Source organism: Diaporthe batatas (genome assembly GCF_019321695.1).
Source record: "Diaporthe batatas strain CRI 302-4 chromosome Unknown Contig00005, whole genome shotgun sequence".
Classification (NCBI taxonomy): domain Eukaryota; kingdom Fungi; phylum Ascomycota; class Sordariomycetes; order Diaporthales; family Diaporthaceae; genus Diaporthe; species Diaporthe batatas.
Genome location: NW_025408552.1, coordinates 3102195 through 3119541, shown reverse-complemented (window position 1 = coordinate 3119541; position 17347 = coordinate 3102195). Strand labels below are relative to the sequence as shown.

The window sequence follows — 17347 nt, the reverse complement described above, 5'->3', positions numbered from 1 at the left end:
ATCACACCCAAGCAGCTGCCAGGACCAGGACCAGGAGCAAGAGCGAGTTGGCGGGTTGGCGGGCAGGCAGCGGGCAGCTGGCCCCATGAGTTGGTGGTGCGGCCCCCACGCGCATCGTGACATGTTCTGCAACAGTTTCCCATGTGCGAATGGAGTGGATGCAAGGCAGGCATACTTGTGCAGCCGATGACGGCCGCTAATAAGGGTGCTCCACGCCCTGAAAAGAGAGCAGCTTCCTGATGCCCGTCCTCTAGCCCTTTCCCTCCCAGCGCCCAGTTTCGTCTGCAAGTGGACCACTCTCTCGCAGTCCTGAGCCGGGTCGGCAAATAATGACGCAATCGAACCGGTACGGCGTTCTGCAACTTGACCTCAGCATCGCGGGTTGCAATCGTGTTGTTTCGGTATTTCCTTAGCCGGGCATAGTGCCTTGGAGCCCAGACGTGGGATTTCTCGTTCCAATATCCATCCACGGCCACAACCCTCATGGTGATGACCATTGCCTTGATCCTCATAGGCCCCCCCACCCCCATCCGGTCATCCTTGACAACCTCGCCAAAGCTGGAGCCGTTCGCCTCGCGTCACTAGGCTGCCTACGCCCTATTTTTTTTCCTTCTCTCCCACGCAGCACGCGAGAAGATCGTATAAGTCACACGAAACAGCACGAGAGGAGGCAGAAACGGGCCCCAACAGGCGAATCACACGTCGAGGATTTCAAATCAGATGTCCTCTTGACACCCTCATCCCAGACAAGCATGCGCCAGATCCCGCACTAAACGTCGGACAAGCATCAGACGGACACAAGTCTCGAGGACCCTGCAGCGTCACCACTCTGCCACTCTGCGAGCAATTGCAAGCTCCAGCCGAACCACTGCTACCTACTGTACCCACACCTCCCTCGGTCTCGCGAGCCCAATCAACATCGTAGGACCTGGGACGCACCGCAGCCCACCGAGCTGGTGGTGTCGACGTGACCCTGACTACTGCATGTGCCTACCAGTTCAACAGCTCGATACCACGGTACACCCAGCACCCACTCCCAGGCCTTGTCCGACAGTGTTGACTACCAAGGCGCCCCGTGATAGCTGAGACCTGGGCATCACCAGAAACAGTGGGACTCGGAAAGTCCTTCAGTTTTGTCTCCGTTTGTGCCAGCTTGCCCACCCCCCCTCCAGCACCGCCCCCCCAGCTCCGTTTTCTCCCAGACACTTCTCCCGTCTCCTCGTGATGTCGATGATCCTCTCAGCATATGAAAATTTGTCCAGCACCCAGGCATCTGCCCGGACATCAGCCTGCCCAGGCCTCCTTGACCTCCTGCCCCCTCCGCAAATATGGAGAGTCAAGATCTTCCTGATACCACAAAGATGACGGCCTCCCCCGCCTTGTCGCTGTCCATCCTCAACTCGGATCCGAAATTTCTTCCTGGCCCTTCACTCCTGCATCAACTCGTCCGTGACAGCTCGACGCCTGGAGATGCCCTCGACTACTGTGCCCCGGACGGGGCCCGCACGAGACTTTCATATTCAGAGCTTCATAGTCAAGCTGAGAGACTGGCGACTAGGATAGCGAACATCCTTGAGGACCACCAGGGGCCCGGTCAGAATGTCGTCCCGCTACTCCTACCACAGAGCCCTGTCTTGTACATATCACAGCTCGCTATTTTGAGAGCTGGCGCGGCTTTCTGCCCTCTAAACCTCGATGCGCCTCCCGAAAGGACAAGATTCATCCTGGGCGATGTCGACGCGAAGCTCATCGTTACTTCTACGGCTCTCCGCCACAAGGTCGATTTCCTCGAGCCTGATGTGACAGTGCTGGTGGTTGACGGCGACGGAGCCCATCACGAGCGGAGGCATCACCTTGGCGTGCTGCGAGAAGCCACACCGGATACGCTCGCCTATGTCATGTATACGTCTGGTTCAACGGGGACACCCAAAGGAGTCGGAATCTCGCATTCCGCCGCGACTCAGGCTCTCCTGGCTCATGACCGCCATATTCCACCCTTTTCCCGGTTTCTGCAATTCGCTGCTCCGACATTTGATGTCTCCATCTTCGAGATCTTCTTTCCTCTCTTTCGAGGAACCACACTTGTTTGCTGCAGCAGGGCAGACATGCTGAACGACCTACCCGCAGTCTTGAGGGATATGCAGGTGGACGCGTGTGAACTCACACCCACGGTGGCCGGTAGCCTCTTGAGGAGCCGGGCCAACGCCCCCGGGCTCCAACTGCTTTTGACAATAGGGGAGATGTTGACAGTTCCCGTAATCAGGGAATTTGGAGGAGATGAGCACAAGCCCAGTATTCTATGGGCCATGTACGGCCCAACTGAAGCCACCATCCACTGCACCATCCAGCCGTCCTGTGAAGCATCCTCGTCTCCTCGAAATGTCGGATTTCCCTTAGACACCGCATCTGCTTTCATCCTTGAGCCCCTTTCCGAAACTGGTTCCGGAGACTTCAAGGTGTTGCCATATGGCCAGACGGGCGAGCTAGCTGTTGGCGGCAACCAGACTGCGGTAGGCTATGTCAATAGGGAGGAGCAAACTTCACGAGTATTCATTGAGACACCACATGGTCGCCTGTACCGCACAGGCGACAGAGCCCGCATGCTCCATAATGGCACCATCGAGTGTTTTGGTCGTATTTCCGACGGTCAGGTCAAGCTCCGTGGCCAGAGAATCGAACTTGGTGAGATTGAGCAAGCTGTTCTCAGCACTCCGGAATGCCGCGGCGCGGTAGCATCAGTTTTACGAGGCATCATCGTGGTATTCTGTGAGCATGACTGTCCAGATGAGTCGATCACAGAGGACCTGTTGAGAACATGCCGGAAGTGGTTGCCTACATTCATGGTGCCAGGGGATTTCGTGCTCCAGAAGGCTTTTCCGCGCTTGCCTTCTGGAAAGGTTAATCGCAAGAAACTCGAGACGGATTACGAGATGAAAGTTAGCGACACTGCGTCATCAATGAGTGAATACAGCGACAACGTGGAACGCGAGATGGCAAAAGTCGCCCACAGCGCCATGGGTATCCAGTTGCAGTCATCTTCGGTCCTTTCTACCGCAGGTGTAGACTCTCTTGCAGCCATCAAGCTAGCGTCTTGTCTTCGCCAGGCCGGATTTGCTGTTACGGCTATTGACGTGCTCAAGTCCAACACGCTTTCGGACTTGAGGTCACTCACGCCGCAGAAGAGCCGTGCTGATAGCGCCGTTGAACTTGTCGAACAGCCCCAAGCTTCGGAAGCCCCTGCCACAAGTTGGAAGGAGCTTCTGAAGGAGAACCCAGTGTTATCAGGAAGTCTTGGCGCTATCGAGGGTATTTTGCCCTGCACTCCAACGCAAATGTCGATGTTGGCGGAGACTCTAGACAATAGTGAGGCATATTGTAATTGGATTGAGCTTCAAGTTCTCGGCGATCATTCTGTCGACACCATTGCGCTATGGCTCCGACAGCTTGCTGACAAGAACGAGATCTTGCGTACGGGATTCGCTCCTATAAGTGGCAATTACAAACAAGTCATCTGGAAAGAGCTTCATGCAAGCCAGATTTGCACTGTCGGCAGCCTGCGCAGGAGTTTTCGACTCGAGGAACCTGATCTGCTTAGACCATTCATGGTACAAATCCTGAGGAATCAGCCACGTAAGACCAGCGTGCTGCTCCAGATACATCATGCCCTTTACGATGGCTGGTCGTTCGACATACTCTTGGCTGACCTCAATCTCCTCCAAGAGGGTGGCCTGGTCAACGGACGGCCATCATTTCGGCTTGTCTCGGATTATTACCAGTCCGCTGGGTTCCTACATGATGCCAATGCCGCACGTGCCTACTGGGCAGAGGAGCTGTTGAACTACCAGCGGAACCCGATGCCACAGTTGCTGGCGACCAAAGAAACCACCGGCCAGCAATTTTGCGCTGAGCGCATCTTGCAAACAAAGGCTCCAGCCATCCTGAATGCTTCGGCACAGCTCGAAGTCGGCGCGCAGGTACTTTTTCAGGCTTGCGTGGTCTGGCTCTGGGCACACATCTTAGGCACCGAAGATGTCGTGATTGGCAACGTCACCTCGGGTCGTACCATCCCCGTCCAGGGCATTGAGAACGTCATGGGCCCATGTCTCACGACGATCCCCATGCGATCAAGGATTAAACAAATGCGGACCATTAGAGATCTCCTCGAAAACATTCACATGTCGAATCGGGAAGGTCTTGCTCATTGCACGCTGCCGCTCGCTGAAATCAAAAAGGCTGCTGCCTTGATGCCGGGAGAACCTCTTTATGACGTCTTGTTCGTTTATCAGGAGTCTCTTCACAGTCGGTCATCCGGTACAACACAAGCAAATATCAAAAAAGTCGCACATGAAGATCACCTCGAGACTAATCTACTGGTCGAGATCGAACCAGTTGACGAGGCTTTCCGACTTCGTGTGACCTACCAAAACGATGCCTTCAATCACGACTACGTGGAGTTGATTCTTGGCCAATTTGATTGCGTCCTTGGTCATATCATTCTGAATCTTGGATCCGAAACTTCAAGCATTTTTGAGTGCTTCCCAAAGCAAATGCGTTCGGAATACAACACAGAAATCGAGCAGTTCACGGGATGTGCTGACCTGGCAACATCGTTTGAGAGAATGGCAGAGAGGGTACATGCGAAACCAGCGCTCTGTTTCGCCGAATGCATCGAGAGCAACCGTACTGACCTGAAGTACGTCACGTATTCAGAGTTGAATGTTCTGGCAAACAAAGTTGCGAGACATATTCAAGTTTTGGGGGCAGCAGAAGGAGCTGCTGTGGCTATCGTTATGGAGAAGTCACCCATGTTATATGCTGGTATCTTGGGCATCCTGAAAGCAGGTTGTGCATACCTGCCTCTTCTTCCAAGCGCGCCACCGGCGAGGATCACTGGCGTTTTGAAGCAGGCGAACGTGCGACTTTGCTTGTCCGACGGAAACTTTCAACACGATGATTGCAACCTTTCCGAATGCGCTCTTGTTAATTTACTCGATGCAGAACTTGAAGGGTATGACGGGAGCAACTTGGGAACCCCTGAAAACCCAGCGAGGGTCGCAAACATCATTTACACATCAGGAAGTACTGGTGTACCCAAGGGAGTTTCAGTCACGCAACTGAACATTACGAGCAATTTGGACGTCCTCGCCAGGATATATCCCGTCCAAAGCGACTCGCGCATGCTCCAGGCCTGCTCTCAAGCGTTTGACGTCTCAGTCTTTGAAATCTTGTTCGCATTGACCCGCGGCATGTGCCTTTGTGCTGCCAGAAACGATATTCTCTTTGCCGATATCGAGCTGTCAGTTAAGGTCATGGAAGTGACACACTTGAGCATGACACCAACCGTCGCATCTCTAATCAACCCCCAAAACGTGCCCAGGGTCGAATTTCTCGTCACTTCGGGGGAGCCATTGACCAGCGAGGTCGCAAGAAATTGGATGGGCAAGCTCTACCAAGGCTATGGTCCGTCAGAGACAACCAACATCTGCTCCGTGAAGAAGATGTCTCCTCAAGATCAAATACGACATCTCGGTCATGTTCTGGGCAACACATCCGCTTTTGTTGTTTCTCCTGACGGCTTGGACCTCCTGCCAAAAGGATGTGTGGGCGAGTTCTGCTTCGGGGGCGATCAGGTCGTCGCTGGATACCTGAATATGCCTGGAATCACCAGAGACAAATTCATTGACCATCCGCGGTACGGTCGTATCTATCGATCTGGTGACATTGGTCGCATGCTCGTCGATGGATCGCTGCTGATCGTTGGACGAACTGATGACCAAGTCAAGCTACGTGGTCAGCGGATAGAGCTTGGGGAAGTCAGCGCAACAGTCGCTCTTTCGGACGAAGTCTCCAACTGCACAGTAATGTTGGTCAATAACGGAAGACAACTGGCTTGTTTCTATGTTCCGCGATCAGCACAAGAGCAGAACTTCAGAGTTCTCCCTGCCGGGAAAGAGTCAGCGAGGACCAAGGAGTCGATAGACCGTGTGATGCTATCTCGACTCCCGGGATACATGGCACCATCCTATCTGATCCCCCTCTCAACAATTCCGATGACTTCTTCTGGCAAAATTGACAAGGGCAGACTTGGCAGCCTTTTCGACAACTTCGATCCCCATGAGTTGGAGCTCTTTGGTGTGAACGTTGAAAGCGGAGATAATCATGACGATTGGTCCGAAGACGAGCGCAAGATCGCCAGCGTGGTGGCTAAGGCTCTGGGCGTGCGCCTTCAGCAAGTCGGAAGGTGGACGCCGCTCACTAGCTTGGGATTGGACTCCATATCTGCAATCTCAGTGGCGAGAGAATTGCAAGGTGCCTTTTCTCAGAAACTACCCATCTCTGTCATTTTGCAAAATAGTTCTACAGCGAAGCTTGCTGCGCTGCTCTACGGACAGGCAGCAAGAATTCACCCAAGGACACGCCAATTGGGTATGTTTCCGCCGGAATTTTGCGAGGAAATTCGAAGATCGTCCCATTCGAAAAACCTCGAAGTCGAAAGCATTTTGCGATGCACGCCTCTTCAGGAGGCGATGCTGGCATCTGCTGACGGCATCGCGTCATACCTCAATAAGATGCTCTTCCGTCTCAGAGTTGACCCTGAAGCAATGAAGAACTACTGGGAAGAAATGTTCCAAAGACATGCTATCCTGAGGACAAGCTTCTATAGCACTGAAGACCGAGAAAACGTCATCGCCCAATGTATCCTCAGGGTCTGGACACCTGACTGGTTTGCATTCGATGCGGATGCCACGTCGCTTGAAGAAGCAATCAGAACACATGCGATGACTCTGCCCAATCCTGTGGATTCTGGTGTACCGCCAGTATCTTTAGCATTCATCCGGAAAGGCCCCATTACCTACCTGTCCTTCGTCTGTCACCATGCCATGTATGACGGTGTCGCAATGTCACGGCTTCTCGATGAAATCGAGCAGATCGCGTCTGGTTGTGAACTTCAACATCCTCCGTCATACCGTGACTTCTTGGAGGAAGTGATGGCTCTACCCGAAACCACTGACAAGTTCTGGCAAACACATTTGCGAGGACTGGAGCCGAAGACATTGTCACAGTCATCAGGGAAGGACTGTGGTCGTTGTATCACGACAAGAGTTCTGGATATGTCTTTTTCCAGCATCGAACGGCGCTTGAGAATGCTCAATGTCTCTCTATTGTGCCTTCTGCAGGCAACATGGAGCAGTCTGCTTGGAGTCATCCAGGATTCTGATGACGTCTGTTTTGGGAATGTTGTCAACGGTCGCAGCAGCATGGTTGACAGAGTTGATGAGCTCGTTGCACCATGTTTCAATACTATTCCAGCGCGTGTACAGCTCCGCGATAAAAGAAGGAATATTGATCTGGTTACCTTTTTCCAGGACCTTAACCCCAAATTTCTCCATTATCAGTTCACGCCACTGCGGCGTATTCAGGCATCGTGCTCGAAGGCTTCGAAGCTGTTTGACACTCTGTTGCTGTTACAGCAAACTCCAAAGAAGCTGAATGAGAGCATCTGGACTTTGGAAAGAGACGATGGAGAGATGGACCTGCCCCTGGTCTGCGAGGTCACTCCGATAGAGCACAACGGAGATCGGAAATTGGAGGTCAAGCTGCATTTTGACCGGTGAGTTTGGTTCGGATCATGGCCATAGAGACAAGTTGCTAATATTTCTCAGTGTGTACGTTCCCGATACGGCTGCTATGTTCATACACGACACATTTTCGTACATCATCTCCAGCATGCTAGACTTCCCTTGGTCACAAATTACTTCCAGGCAGTCGTTGCCGTCTCCACTTCAAGCAAGGTTGGACAGGCTTGGCCTCGTCCACAAGTCAATCAGAGGTAAAAAAAGCGACCTCTCAACTTTGGGGACGCAAGATGAATGGTCCGACTCCGAAAAGGCCGTTCGCACTGTGCTTTCGGATATCTCAAAGTCACACCCTGCCAGCATCAGTCGGCACATGACCATCTTCCAGCTCGGACTAGACAGCATCAACGCAGTTCAGGTGGCAGCCTCATTGCGCAGGGCTGGATTTGCCGGGGCTACAGCCATGGATGTGCTGGAGAATCCGACGTGCTCGACTTTAGCAGCGAAGATTTCGGCAGGGAAATCTTTCAGCGGCAGCCCAGCAGAGTATGACATGACTGCTTTTCAGCAGGCGGCCAAGGCCTTGTTGAATGACAATGTCTCCAGCTGGGAGTCCGTTCAAGCCGTTCTGCCGTGCACGCCACTTCAGGTGGCAATGCTCACTCAGTTCTGCAATTCAAACGGCAAGGATTATTTCAACTTCATCAGCTTCCGGTTTGAGGAAAGCATCGATAGCTCAAAAATAGCGAAGGGTTTGAAAAGGCTGGTCCAGTCCCACCCAATTCTGCGATCGGGATTCATTGCGATTGATCACAGAGACGTATCATTTGCCATGCTCCAGTACAACTTTGAGGAGGCGAAGGTCCAGAAGAATATTCTATTCGAACCTCACGGCTTCAAATTACCGGAATGGCAGCTAGCAGTCTCAAAACAGGCGCTTGAAAACCTGCACGAGCCTCCGTGGACCGTTGCTGTTGTTCCGGGCAACGAGGGAGTCGATATGCACCTCGCAGTTCATCATGCGGTGTACGACGCTTTCTCACTCCGAAGCTTGATGGAGAGTTTGGAGGCAACAATCTATGATGAGCCTCTCGACACTGAAACACGACTTGTGCCTGTCGTGAGAGAGATCATGACAGAAGTGCAGAGATGCAGGGAAGACGCTCCTGACTTCTGGAGAAAGCTAGCACCTGATGCTGTCATTAACAAGTTCCCAGTCATGACACCACTTAGAGAAGAGCCCCGGAGCATCTTGGCCAGACGAAGATCTTGCACCTTGTCTGTCGAAGCTCTATCAGCGGCTGCTCAGAACGGGGGCTTCACTATCCAGGCAGTGGCGCAAGCAGCGTGGTTAAGAATTCTCTCGTCGTATATCGGGGAGCCTTCTGTCGTCTTTGGAACAGTTCTCTCTGGCAGGAACTCTGACGCAACACACAAGGCAGTGTTTCCATGCATCACGACTTTGCCCGTTATCGCCCAGCACTCGTCCTCAAATCGTGTCCTTCTCCAAGCCATGATGAAGTACAATATGGCAGTCCAACGACACCAAAGGACCCCATTGGCGGAAATCCAGAAGTACCTTGGTCATCCTAACACGAGAATGTTCGACACACTCCTAGTTTACCAAAAGTTTGACGGACCGGGGCAGAAATCGAAGCTGTGGTCTGTGATTCATGAGGAGGCCCATGTCGACTACCCAGTGTCCATTGAAATAGAGCCTGATCAGGATTGTCTGCAGCTCTGCCTCACCTTCTTCAGCGATGTGTTGCCAATAGAACAGGCAGAAATCTTGCTGGAACAATTTGACGTTGCCTTGTGCGACTTGGCGGAACACCCTGATGGTTGTGATGAGGATCTCCTCGAGAACCATGCGGACCTGTTTGCTATCACACCTGCGGAACAGCCTGAGTTGGTGTCCGACACGACCCTGCTCCACGGATTTGTCGAGACCAGCGCTGCGAAATATCCCAATAAAACGGCTCTGGAATTTGTTATGGGCTTCGATGGCAGGCGCCCAATATCTCAACGGTGGAACTACAAAGAGCTGGACCAATTCGGGAACAGGGTCGCCAACATACTGTCCATGCATGTCAAAACGGGTGATATCGTGGCCATTTGCTTCGAAAAATGCCCTGAAGCGCACTTTGCGATGCTTGGAATTCTCAAAGCAGGCTGTGCACTGCTTGCTCTAGATCCAGGGGCGCCGTCGTCTCGCAAAGAGTTCATCGTGAGAGATTCGGGTGCAGCAGTCATGTTGACAGACAGAACGACAGTCAAAGCATTGGATTTCAAAGTACAAGTTCCAGTTATCACAATTCATCAAGACAGTCTGGGCTCGGTGGAAGCTTCGAAACCCAAGCTCACTCGCCCGTTGGTACCGGGCGACAGAAGCTACTGCCTCTATACTTCCGGGACAACAGGAACCCCTAAGGGCTGCGAAATCACGCACGAAAACGCTGTGCAGGCAATGCTTGCCTTCCAGAAATTGTTCCAAGGGCATTGGGACGAAAGCTCAAAATGGCTGCAATTCGCATCTTACCACTTCGATGTGTCCGTTCTGGAGCAGTATTGGACATGGTCCGTCGGCATCACTTTGGTCGCAGCTCCTCGAGACGTAATCCTCGAGGACCTCGCGGGCACAATCTCCCGCCTCGAGATCACACACATCGACCTCACGCCCAGTCTAGCTCGCTTGCTGCACCCGGAAGAGGTTCCCAGTCTTTGCAAAGGGGTCTTTATCACTGGCGGAGAGCAATTGAAGCAGGAGATCCTCGATGTGTGGGGCCCAAAGCGCGTGATCCATAACTTCTATGGACCGACTGAGGCAACCATTGGAGTGACCACATACCCTTGCGTGCCTGTCAATGGACGTTCATCAAATATCGGGAGGCAGTTTGCAAATGTAGGCTCCTACGTCCTCCGACCGAACACGGAAATTCCTGTGCTACGTGGGGGAGTGGGCGAGCTCTGCGTCTCCGGCAAACTTGTTGGCAAAGGCTATCTCAACAGAGAGGAGCTGACAGCAGAACGTTTTCCATCTCTCGGGGTGTTCAAAGAGCGCGTTTACCGAACCGGGGATTTGGTCCGCCTGCTCCACGATGGCTGCTTTGACTTCCTCGGCCGAGCTGACGACCAAGTCAAACTTCGTGGTCAGCGTCTTGAAATCGGAGAAATAAACCACTGCATCAGAAGTGCTGTTCCGGAAATCACAGATGCTGTCACGTTGGTGATCCGCAACGATAAACAACAGAAAGATTTACTGGTGTCGTTTATCGTTGCGGCTCAAGAACAAGCTCAACATGCCAAGAAGCTGCAGATCATGACCGGAGATGACGCCCAAAGACTCAGCCGAAATGTGAAGCGTGCGTGTCGGGATAAGCTCCCGGGATACATGGTTCCCACATATGCCCTGGTGTTGCCTTTCATCCCGCTGTCTCCAAACAACAAAGCCGAGGTAAAGGAACTTAGGGCTCTATTCAACACTCTTTCTCATGAACAGCTTGTGGGCTCATCTCATGCCCTGGACAGCGGCGACCTTGGAGAGACTGGTAGGAAAATATGCAGAGCGCTGAGCAGAATTTATGGAGTACAAGAAGGGGCGATCTTGCCGTCGACAAGCACCTTTGAACTCGGCGTCGACTCTATTTCTGCTATGAATTTGACGAGAGGGCTCAAGCTCGAAGGCTTCAGTCACGTAACGGCCGCTGTGATCCTAAAGAATCCCGTGGTTGCAGATCTAGCGCGTGCGCTACAATCCTTGCAGAGAACAAGCGAGGATGCGACCAGTCTGCTGGAGGCATCGCAGGCGGTTCAAGCTTGCCAGCACCGGCACAAAGGCTATGTGTGCAGGAAGCTCGAAGTCGATCCAGGAGAGTTGGAGTATGTGGCACCTTGTTCGCCGCTGCAGCATGGTATGATCTCTCGATCACGGACCGATGGAAACGAAGGGGCGTACTTCAACACGTTCCGTTACGACCTGTCGAATGCTGTTGAGTGGCAGAAACTCCATGCTGCTTGGAAAGTCCTCGTACAAAATCATGCAATTCTGCGAACCAAATTTGTTTCGACCACAGATGGATTTGTGCAAGCCGCCACCAAGTCACAGGAAATTCCATGGGACGTCGTGTCGTTGGACTCGGGCCATGACTTGGAGACGTTGCTGGCTGAAAGGCGCCAGTCTTGGATCGACAACAACAGTCAGAACATTGAGACACCTTTGCAATTCCTGGGAGTTGATGTTAACGGCAAACGACTACTGGCTGTGAACATATTCCATGGGATCTATGACGCCAACAGCTTTGACTTGATGATTGATGAGGTGGCTAGAGTCTACAACGGCAGCAAGAACACCAAAGTCAACCCACCAAGCTTCCTCCATGCTCTCCTCAATGGTCCGCTGAGGAATCACTCATTCTGCAAGAAATTCTGGTCCAAAAAGTTTCAGGGTGTGAGATTGAGGCCTCTGCCTCAGATGTCTCACTCGCCGAGTAGTCAAGACATCGTTGTCTCACGTCGGATAGAGTTCGAGCCTCTTGACAAGGTACGGAAGTCACTAGGTGTAACACACCAAGCCATTGTACAAGGTATCTGGATTTCAGTACTTCATCAGTATTGTGGCTTCCTTGTCACGATTGGCATCATCGTATCAGGCCGTTCTATCGAGTTGGAAAACGTTGACAGGACGATCGGGCCGCTTTTCAACACAATTCCATACCACCACGGCTCCACGCAGGGCCAGACGTGGGCTTCTGCGATCCGAAGTTGTCATGATTTCAATATGGCAACACTGCCATTCCAGCACGTGCCACTGAGGGATGTTCAAAAGTGGTGCTCAGGAGGGGCTCCACTCTTTGATACTCTGTTCTCATTTCAGCGAGCATCTTCTACTGACAGCACAAGCTCCGGACTGTGGACCGAGGTCGAGTCAAATGTCAACGCTGACTATCCTCTCGCCTTGGAAGCGACCCTTCTCCCAGACGAGTCACTGCGTGTCATGATCGTCGCACATAAAGGTGTCGCTGATGAGGCAGCACTGGAGGGCATGGCCGACAATTTCGAAGCCAAAGCTAAGGCTCTTGTGCACGAATTGGACTGTCGCGCATTCCCTGACAGCAATGTCCATGCTGCCGCCATGCCTCTAGAAATGGACGGCCCAGAAACCAGAAGCTCTCATCCGCAGTCGGAGCCATCGACAGTAGACCTATCCTCATTCAATTGGTCGCCTCAGGCTGATACGATCAGAAAAGAAGTCACCTTATTGGTCGAATTAGAGGCTTCATCTATCACGCCGAACACAACACTTCTGGAACTTGGGCTTGACAGCATCGACGTCATCAAGTTGTCAGCAAGACTCAGGAGAGCTGGTATCATGTTGAGCAACAGTGAGCTGATCAGAGGCCAAAGTATCACAAATTTCATGCATATACTTCAGACCAAAGAGAACAAGGGCGACGGAATTCATGACAGCGGTTATTCCTCGGATGTCGAGGACTCCTCAGCAAACCTAAAGGCACACCTGATGAAACATGGCCAGGACCTGAGTGATGCTGAGCTTGTTCTTCCACCAACACCCTTACAAGACTCCATGGTTTCAGAGATGATTCAGTCAGGATTTCAGCGGTACTTCAATCATGATGTTCTCGAGCTAACACCTCAAGTTGAGGTCGATCTGCTCAAGGATGCCTGGGTCACCGTCGTCAACAACTCACCGATCCTGAGAACTGTTTTCATTGAAACGGTTGGGACAGAATTCGATTACGCGTACGCGCAAGTGGTATTGAAGAACTCCCCACCTGCTTTCAGAGAGGTCGAGGTCGATTCTACCGATGACTTGTTATCTGTAATGGAGCAGGCGCGGATGAAGGCTCGAACGGGCCATGCGCGTTCAGATCTTCTTCAGATCACGTTTGCCAAATCTAACCATGGATCATACATGATACTATCGATTTCCCATGCGCTTTACGACGGCTGGTCTCTTGGATTGCTGCACAAAGATCTCGAACTCGCATACCACGGGAACTATGCGACTCGCCCGCCATATGCCGAATTTTTGCATAAGACAGTCAGGTCTTTCAAGCAGGAAGCCAAGGAATTCTGGTCAGACTATGTCTCTGATGCAGTCCCCACGATGCTACAACCTCAGGGCCAGCAGAAACCTGCAGTCCACGTCAACAGGGCCGAGGTCCCACTCCCTCTCAAAGCTTCTGCCTTCAAGGAATTCTGTAGGCGCCACGCGATTAGCCAACAAGTTGTTGCACAAGCATGCTGGGCCACTGTTCTGGCAAACCGCTCCAAGAGTCTCGACGTGGTATTCGGCGTTGTCCTGTCTGGCCGAGATACTGAGGCTTCCGAGGCGATGCTGTTCCCTACAATGAACACCGTGCCGGTGCGAGCAGTCTTGCACGGTTCGGTGCCCAAATTTCTGCGGTATATGCAGGAGAACATGACTGGGGTCGGCCAGTTCCAGAATTACCCGCTGCGAAAGATCCAAGCATTGATCAAAGCTCGCCAGCCGAGTCTTTTCAATACGCTATTCATCATGCAGAAGAGCAGCATCGATTCCTCGGCAACAACTCAATACGGCAAAAGGCAGCCGCTCATGAGATCAATCGAGAGTTCGTCCGCCGTTGATTATCCAGTGTGTGTAGAGATGGAAGTCTCTGGGGAAGAGATCGCATGGCGCACAGCGTGTGATGATGGGTACCTGTCCGCTGATGACACGAACCGCCTATTGGAGGATCTCGAGCGTGTTCTAAACTATTTGATCAATTCAGCCGACGAAGATGTTCTACAGTTCAGCGACTGTGGGGTTTCGGTCTGTGGCTTGCCCGCATTCCAGCCGCAGAATAAGATGAGCGTGGAGCAGGAGCCAGTGCTGAGGCAACCAGGAGGTTTCCAAAGAGATGGCGTGTGGTCAGATCTGGAGGATAGCATCCGACAAGTTCTCTCCAGCATGTCTGGAATTGAGGAATCGTCTATTCGCAAGAACCAAAACATCTATCATCTCGGTCTCGACTCCATCAGCGCAATCAAGGCCAGCTCAACGCTCCGTCAGCGGGGGATCCAAGTCGGCGTGCGGGATATGATACAGGCGACCTCTATCAGTGAAATGGCCACGAAAGTTTGCAAGAATTCAGAATCAAACTCTTTGGTGACTTCGGATGGTCAAAGGCAAACCGTGCTACAAAGGCTGAATGGACTTTACAGGGACATTGGTTCCGATGACCTACTCCAATCAGCAGGCATCGATGCAAGCGATGTGGAGGAGATTCTGCCGGCCACAGCGATGCAGACTCATATGCTCAGCGTCTGGCAGAACACACAGGGTGCTGTGTTCTTCCCTGAATTCCGGTACCGCCTATCTGGGATTGCTGATCAAGGCACAATCGAATCCTCGTGGATGGAACTTGTTGAGATGACACCGGCCCTAAGAACAGTTTTCCTCTCCACTGGCAGGCGTCAGATGCCGGTGCTTCAAGTGATTCTGCGGAAAACAGATAATCCGTTCGTATCACTCGGGGTTCAGTCAGACGGTACGGGAAGCTGGGTGATACATCTCAAGATCCACCACGCGCTCTATGATGGGATCAGCCTGCCGCTGATCATGCGGCGCCTCAAGTCACTTCTCGGCAACAGGACCACCTTGGAAGAGCCCGTGAGTACGATGGCATCATGGAGAGGGCTTGTATCTTCCGCGCTGGACGGACAAGCACTGCCAAGCAGGAAACACTTCTGGACGGATTACCTTGCTGGAGCTCAATCCGTACCACTGCACCTGCCGAGCTCCACCAGCAGCACAACGCAGAACAAACGAGTGAGCATTTTTAAACAAGCAGCTGTGAGCGACACGAGCAGACTTGGGGCTCTGTGTTCACAGCATGGCATCAGTATCCAGTCTGCATTCCTTGCAGCGTATGCCAAGGTTCTCTCATCAGTCTCAGAGCGCAACGACGTCGTATTTGGTCTTTACATCGCCAACAGGAGCGCCGAGCAGGAACTGCAGTTTCCAACACTCTGCCTTGTTCCCCTGCGCGTTAAACTTCCACCGGCCTTCGATATTGTCGATGTCGCTCGCGCCATCCAGCGGGACACATTCAAGGTTTCGACACCAGAGAACGTGCTTGCTGGACTTTGGGAGGTCAAGGACTGGACCGATGTCGTGGTTGATTCCTTTGTGAACTTCTTGAGCCTGCCTGAGGACAAGTCCTCTAGACGGATGGAAGAGGATGGCGTTGAGCTCGAGTCTATCCGTTTCGACGAGGCTGCATTGCGCTCAGAGAATGAGAGTTTTGCTTTTGACCCAAGGCCAGCGTCATGGCTTGAGAAGAATGTTGTCAGGGACGCATATCCGGTGAGTACAGTCTTCCAACCTCTATGGTCTGCTTAGGTGACGGCACATCAGCTGACGGTGTCATATCAGGAAGCGGTTGATATCGAGGCATCCTTGGGAGAGAATGGCGGTCTGGACATCGGAGTGTTCGGTGGTAATGGTAGACTGGGTGAACATGGCGCAGAGGATCTGTTGCGAATGATTGTCGACCTTTTGAGCATATAGGCGGTAGTCTGCCTTTGTCCGTTGACGTTGGTCTGTCCAAGGATGGGTGTGAAACACAATGATTACGGGAGGCAACTGGACGGCGTGTAAATTGGAGTTCGGGGTATCACGGATAATTCTATTACGGGTGGTTCGGTTTGAAAGCCGCGTCCAAATCATTTCTGTCGTATGTTCTTTGGTTTCCGCTTCTTGAAAGTGACCGAGGGTATGTCTGGGGCTCCTGGCGAGCCGGCAGCACTTACGCCGTCCTCAGTCTTGAGGGCAGGCTCCTCGCCCTTTGGACTGGGATTTGTTGGCCTCTCTGTCGATGCCGGAAGGCCTTCCTCCGGCGGTTCCTCCTTGATCAAAGGCCGCTCCTCTTCTTCTTTGAGCGGCGCATTTGCAACTGTAGATTCGAAGTCCTCTTCTTTCTTCACCACGTCCTGTTCCTGCTTCTTGACCAGGAAATCCCCGCTCAGTAGCGCTTCCAAGTCCGCGCTGCCACCGTCCCCAGCAGCCGTCCTGGAGTCCCGACCCCAGCTTCTTGGTTTCTTGAAGAGCCCTCTGATGGCCTTGTCCTCCTCGATATCCTCGTCCGTACGCTCACGCTTGTGTACGCCACGTGCCGAGGCGCCCGGGTTGCTTGCGTCGGCGGACGTCTCTGTGACGATCGTGGTAGAGGTGACCTGCCAGTCGCCCGCCATGGCCAGGTCTTTCCTGAACTCGTCAGGGAGGCTGACCCCGAGGGAGGCAAGTTGTTCCGCCTGGCGCTTCCGCTCTGTTTCCGACAGCGGGCCGCCGGAACCTGCTCCTGCTGCTGAACTGGCCCCAGCCCCAGCCCCAGCCCCAGGCCTTGTCCTCCAGGAAGGCCCCGCCGTAGATGTAGATTCTGAGCCATCGGAAGAGACGACACCGTTGAGACGCTCGATCTCCCTCTTTGCACGCTCCTTTTCCCGCTCTTCCCGTTCGTGGCCACGGTGTAAGTCCCGCAGGGCGCGTTTGATGGCACCCTGGTGCTTCGCAGTCGCGTCGTGGTTCTGCCGCTCGAGCTTGGTGTCACGGACGTAGACGGAGCAGTGCTTACACCAGTATCTGGGGGTGGACTTCCAATATTCGGCCATATTGTTGGGTGTAAAGGGCAGAGAGAAGGAAGCTGGGCTGCAGGCGCCTAGAATGGTGAAGGTGCTTCTTCTTGTCGTTTGGCAGTCTAATGGTTGATGATGGGCATCTCACAGCA

The 17347-nt window shown here is 52.9% G+C and overlaps 2 protein-coding genes across 2 annotated transcripts; one reads left to right on the top strand and one right to left on the bottom strand.

Moving 5' to 3' along the window:
• Window positions 1–283: 283 nt before the first annotated feature.
• KVR01_004878 (uncharacterized protein) lies at window positions 284–17327 on the top strand. Its single transcript, XM_044788585.1, has 3 exons — window positions 284–7612; window positions 7665–15927; window positions 15997–17327. The coding sequence occupies exons 1-3, from the start codon at window positions 1329–1331 to the stop codon at window positions 16129–16131; spliced, it is 14682 nt and encodes a 4893-aa protein (XP_044645323.1). The 5' UTR covers window positions 284–1328; the 3' UTR covers window positions 16132–17327.
• On the bottom strand, window positions 16287–17231 carry KVR01_005426 (uncharacterized protein; the record flags this gene model as incomplete). The annotated part of the gene is made up of 1 exon (XM_044792277.1): window positions 16287–17231. The coding sequence occupies one exon, from the start codon at window positions 17229–17231 to the stop codon at window positions 16287–16289; it is 945 nt and encodes a 314-aa protein (XP_044645871.1).
• Window positions 17328–17347: the final 20 nt, after the last annotated feature.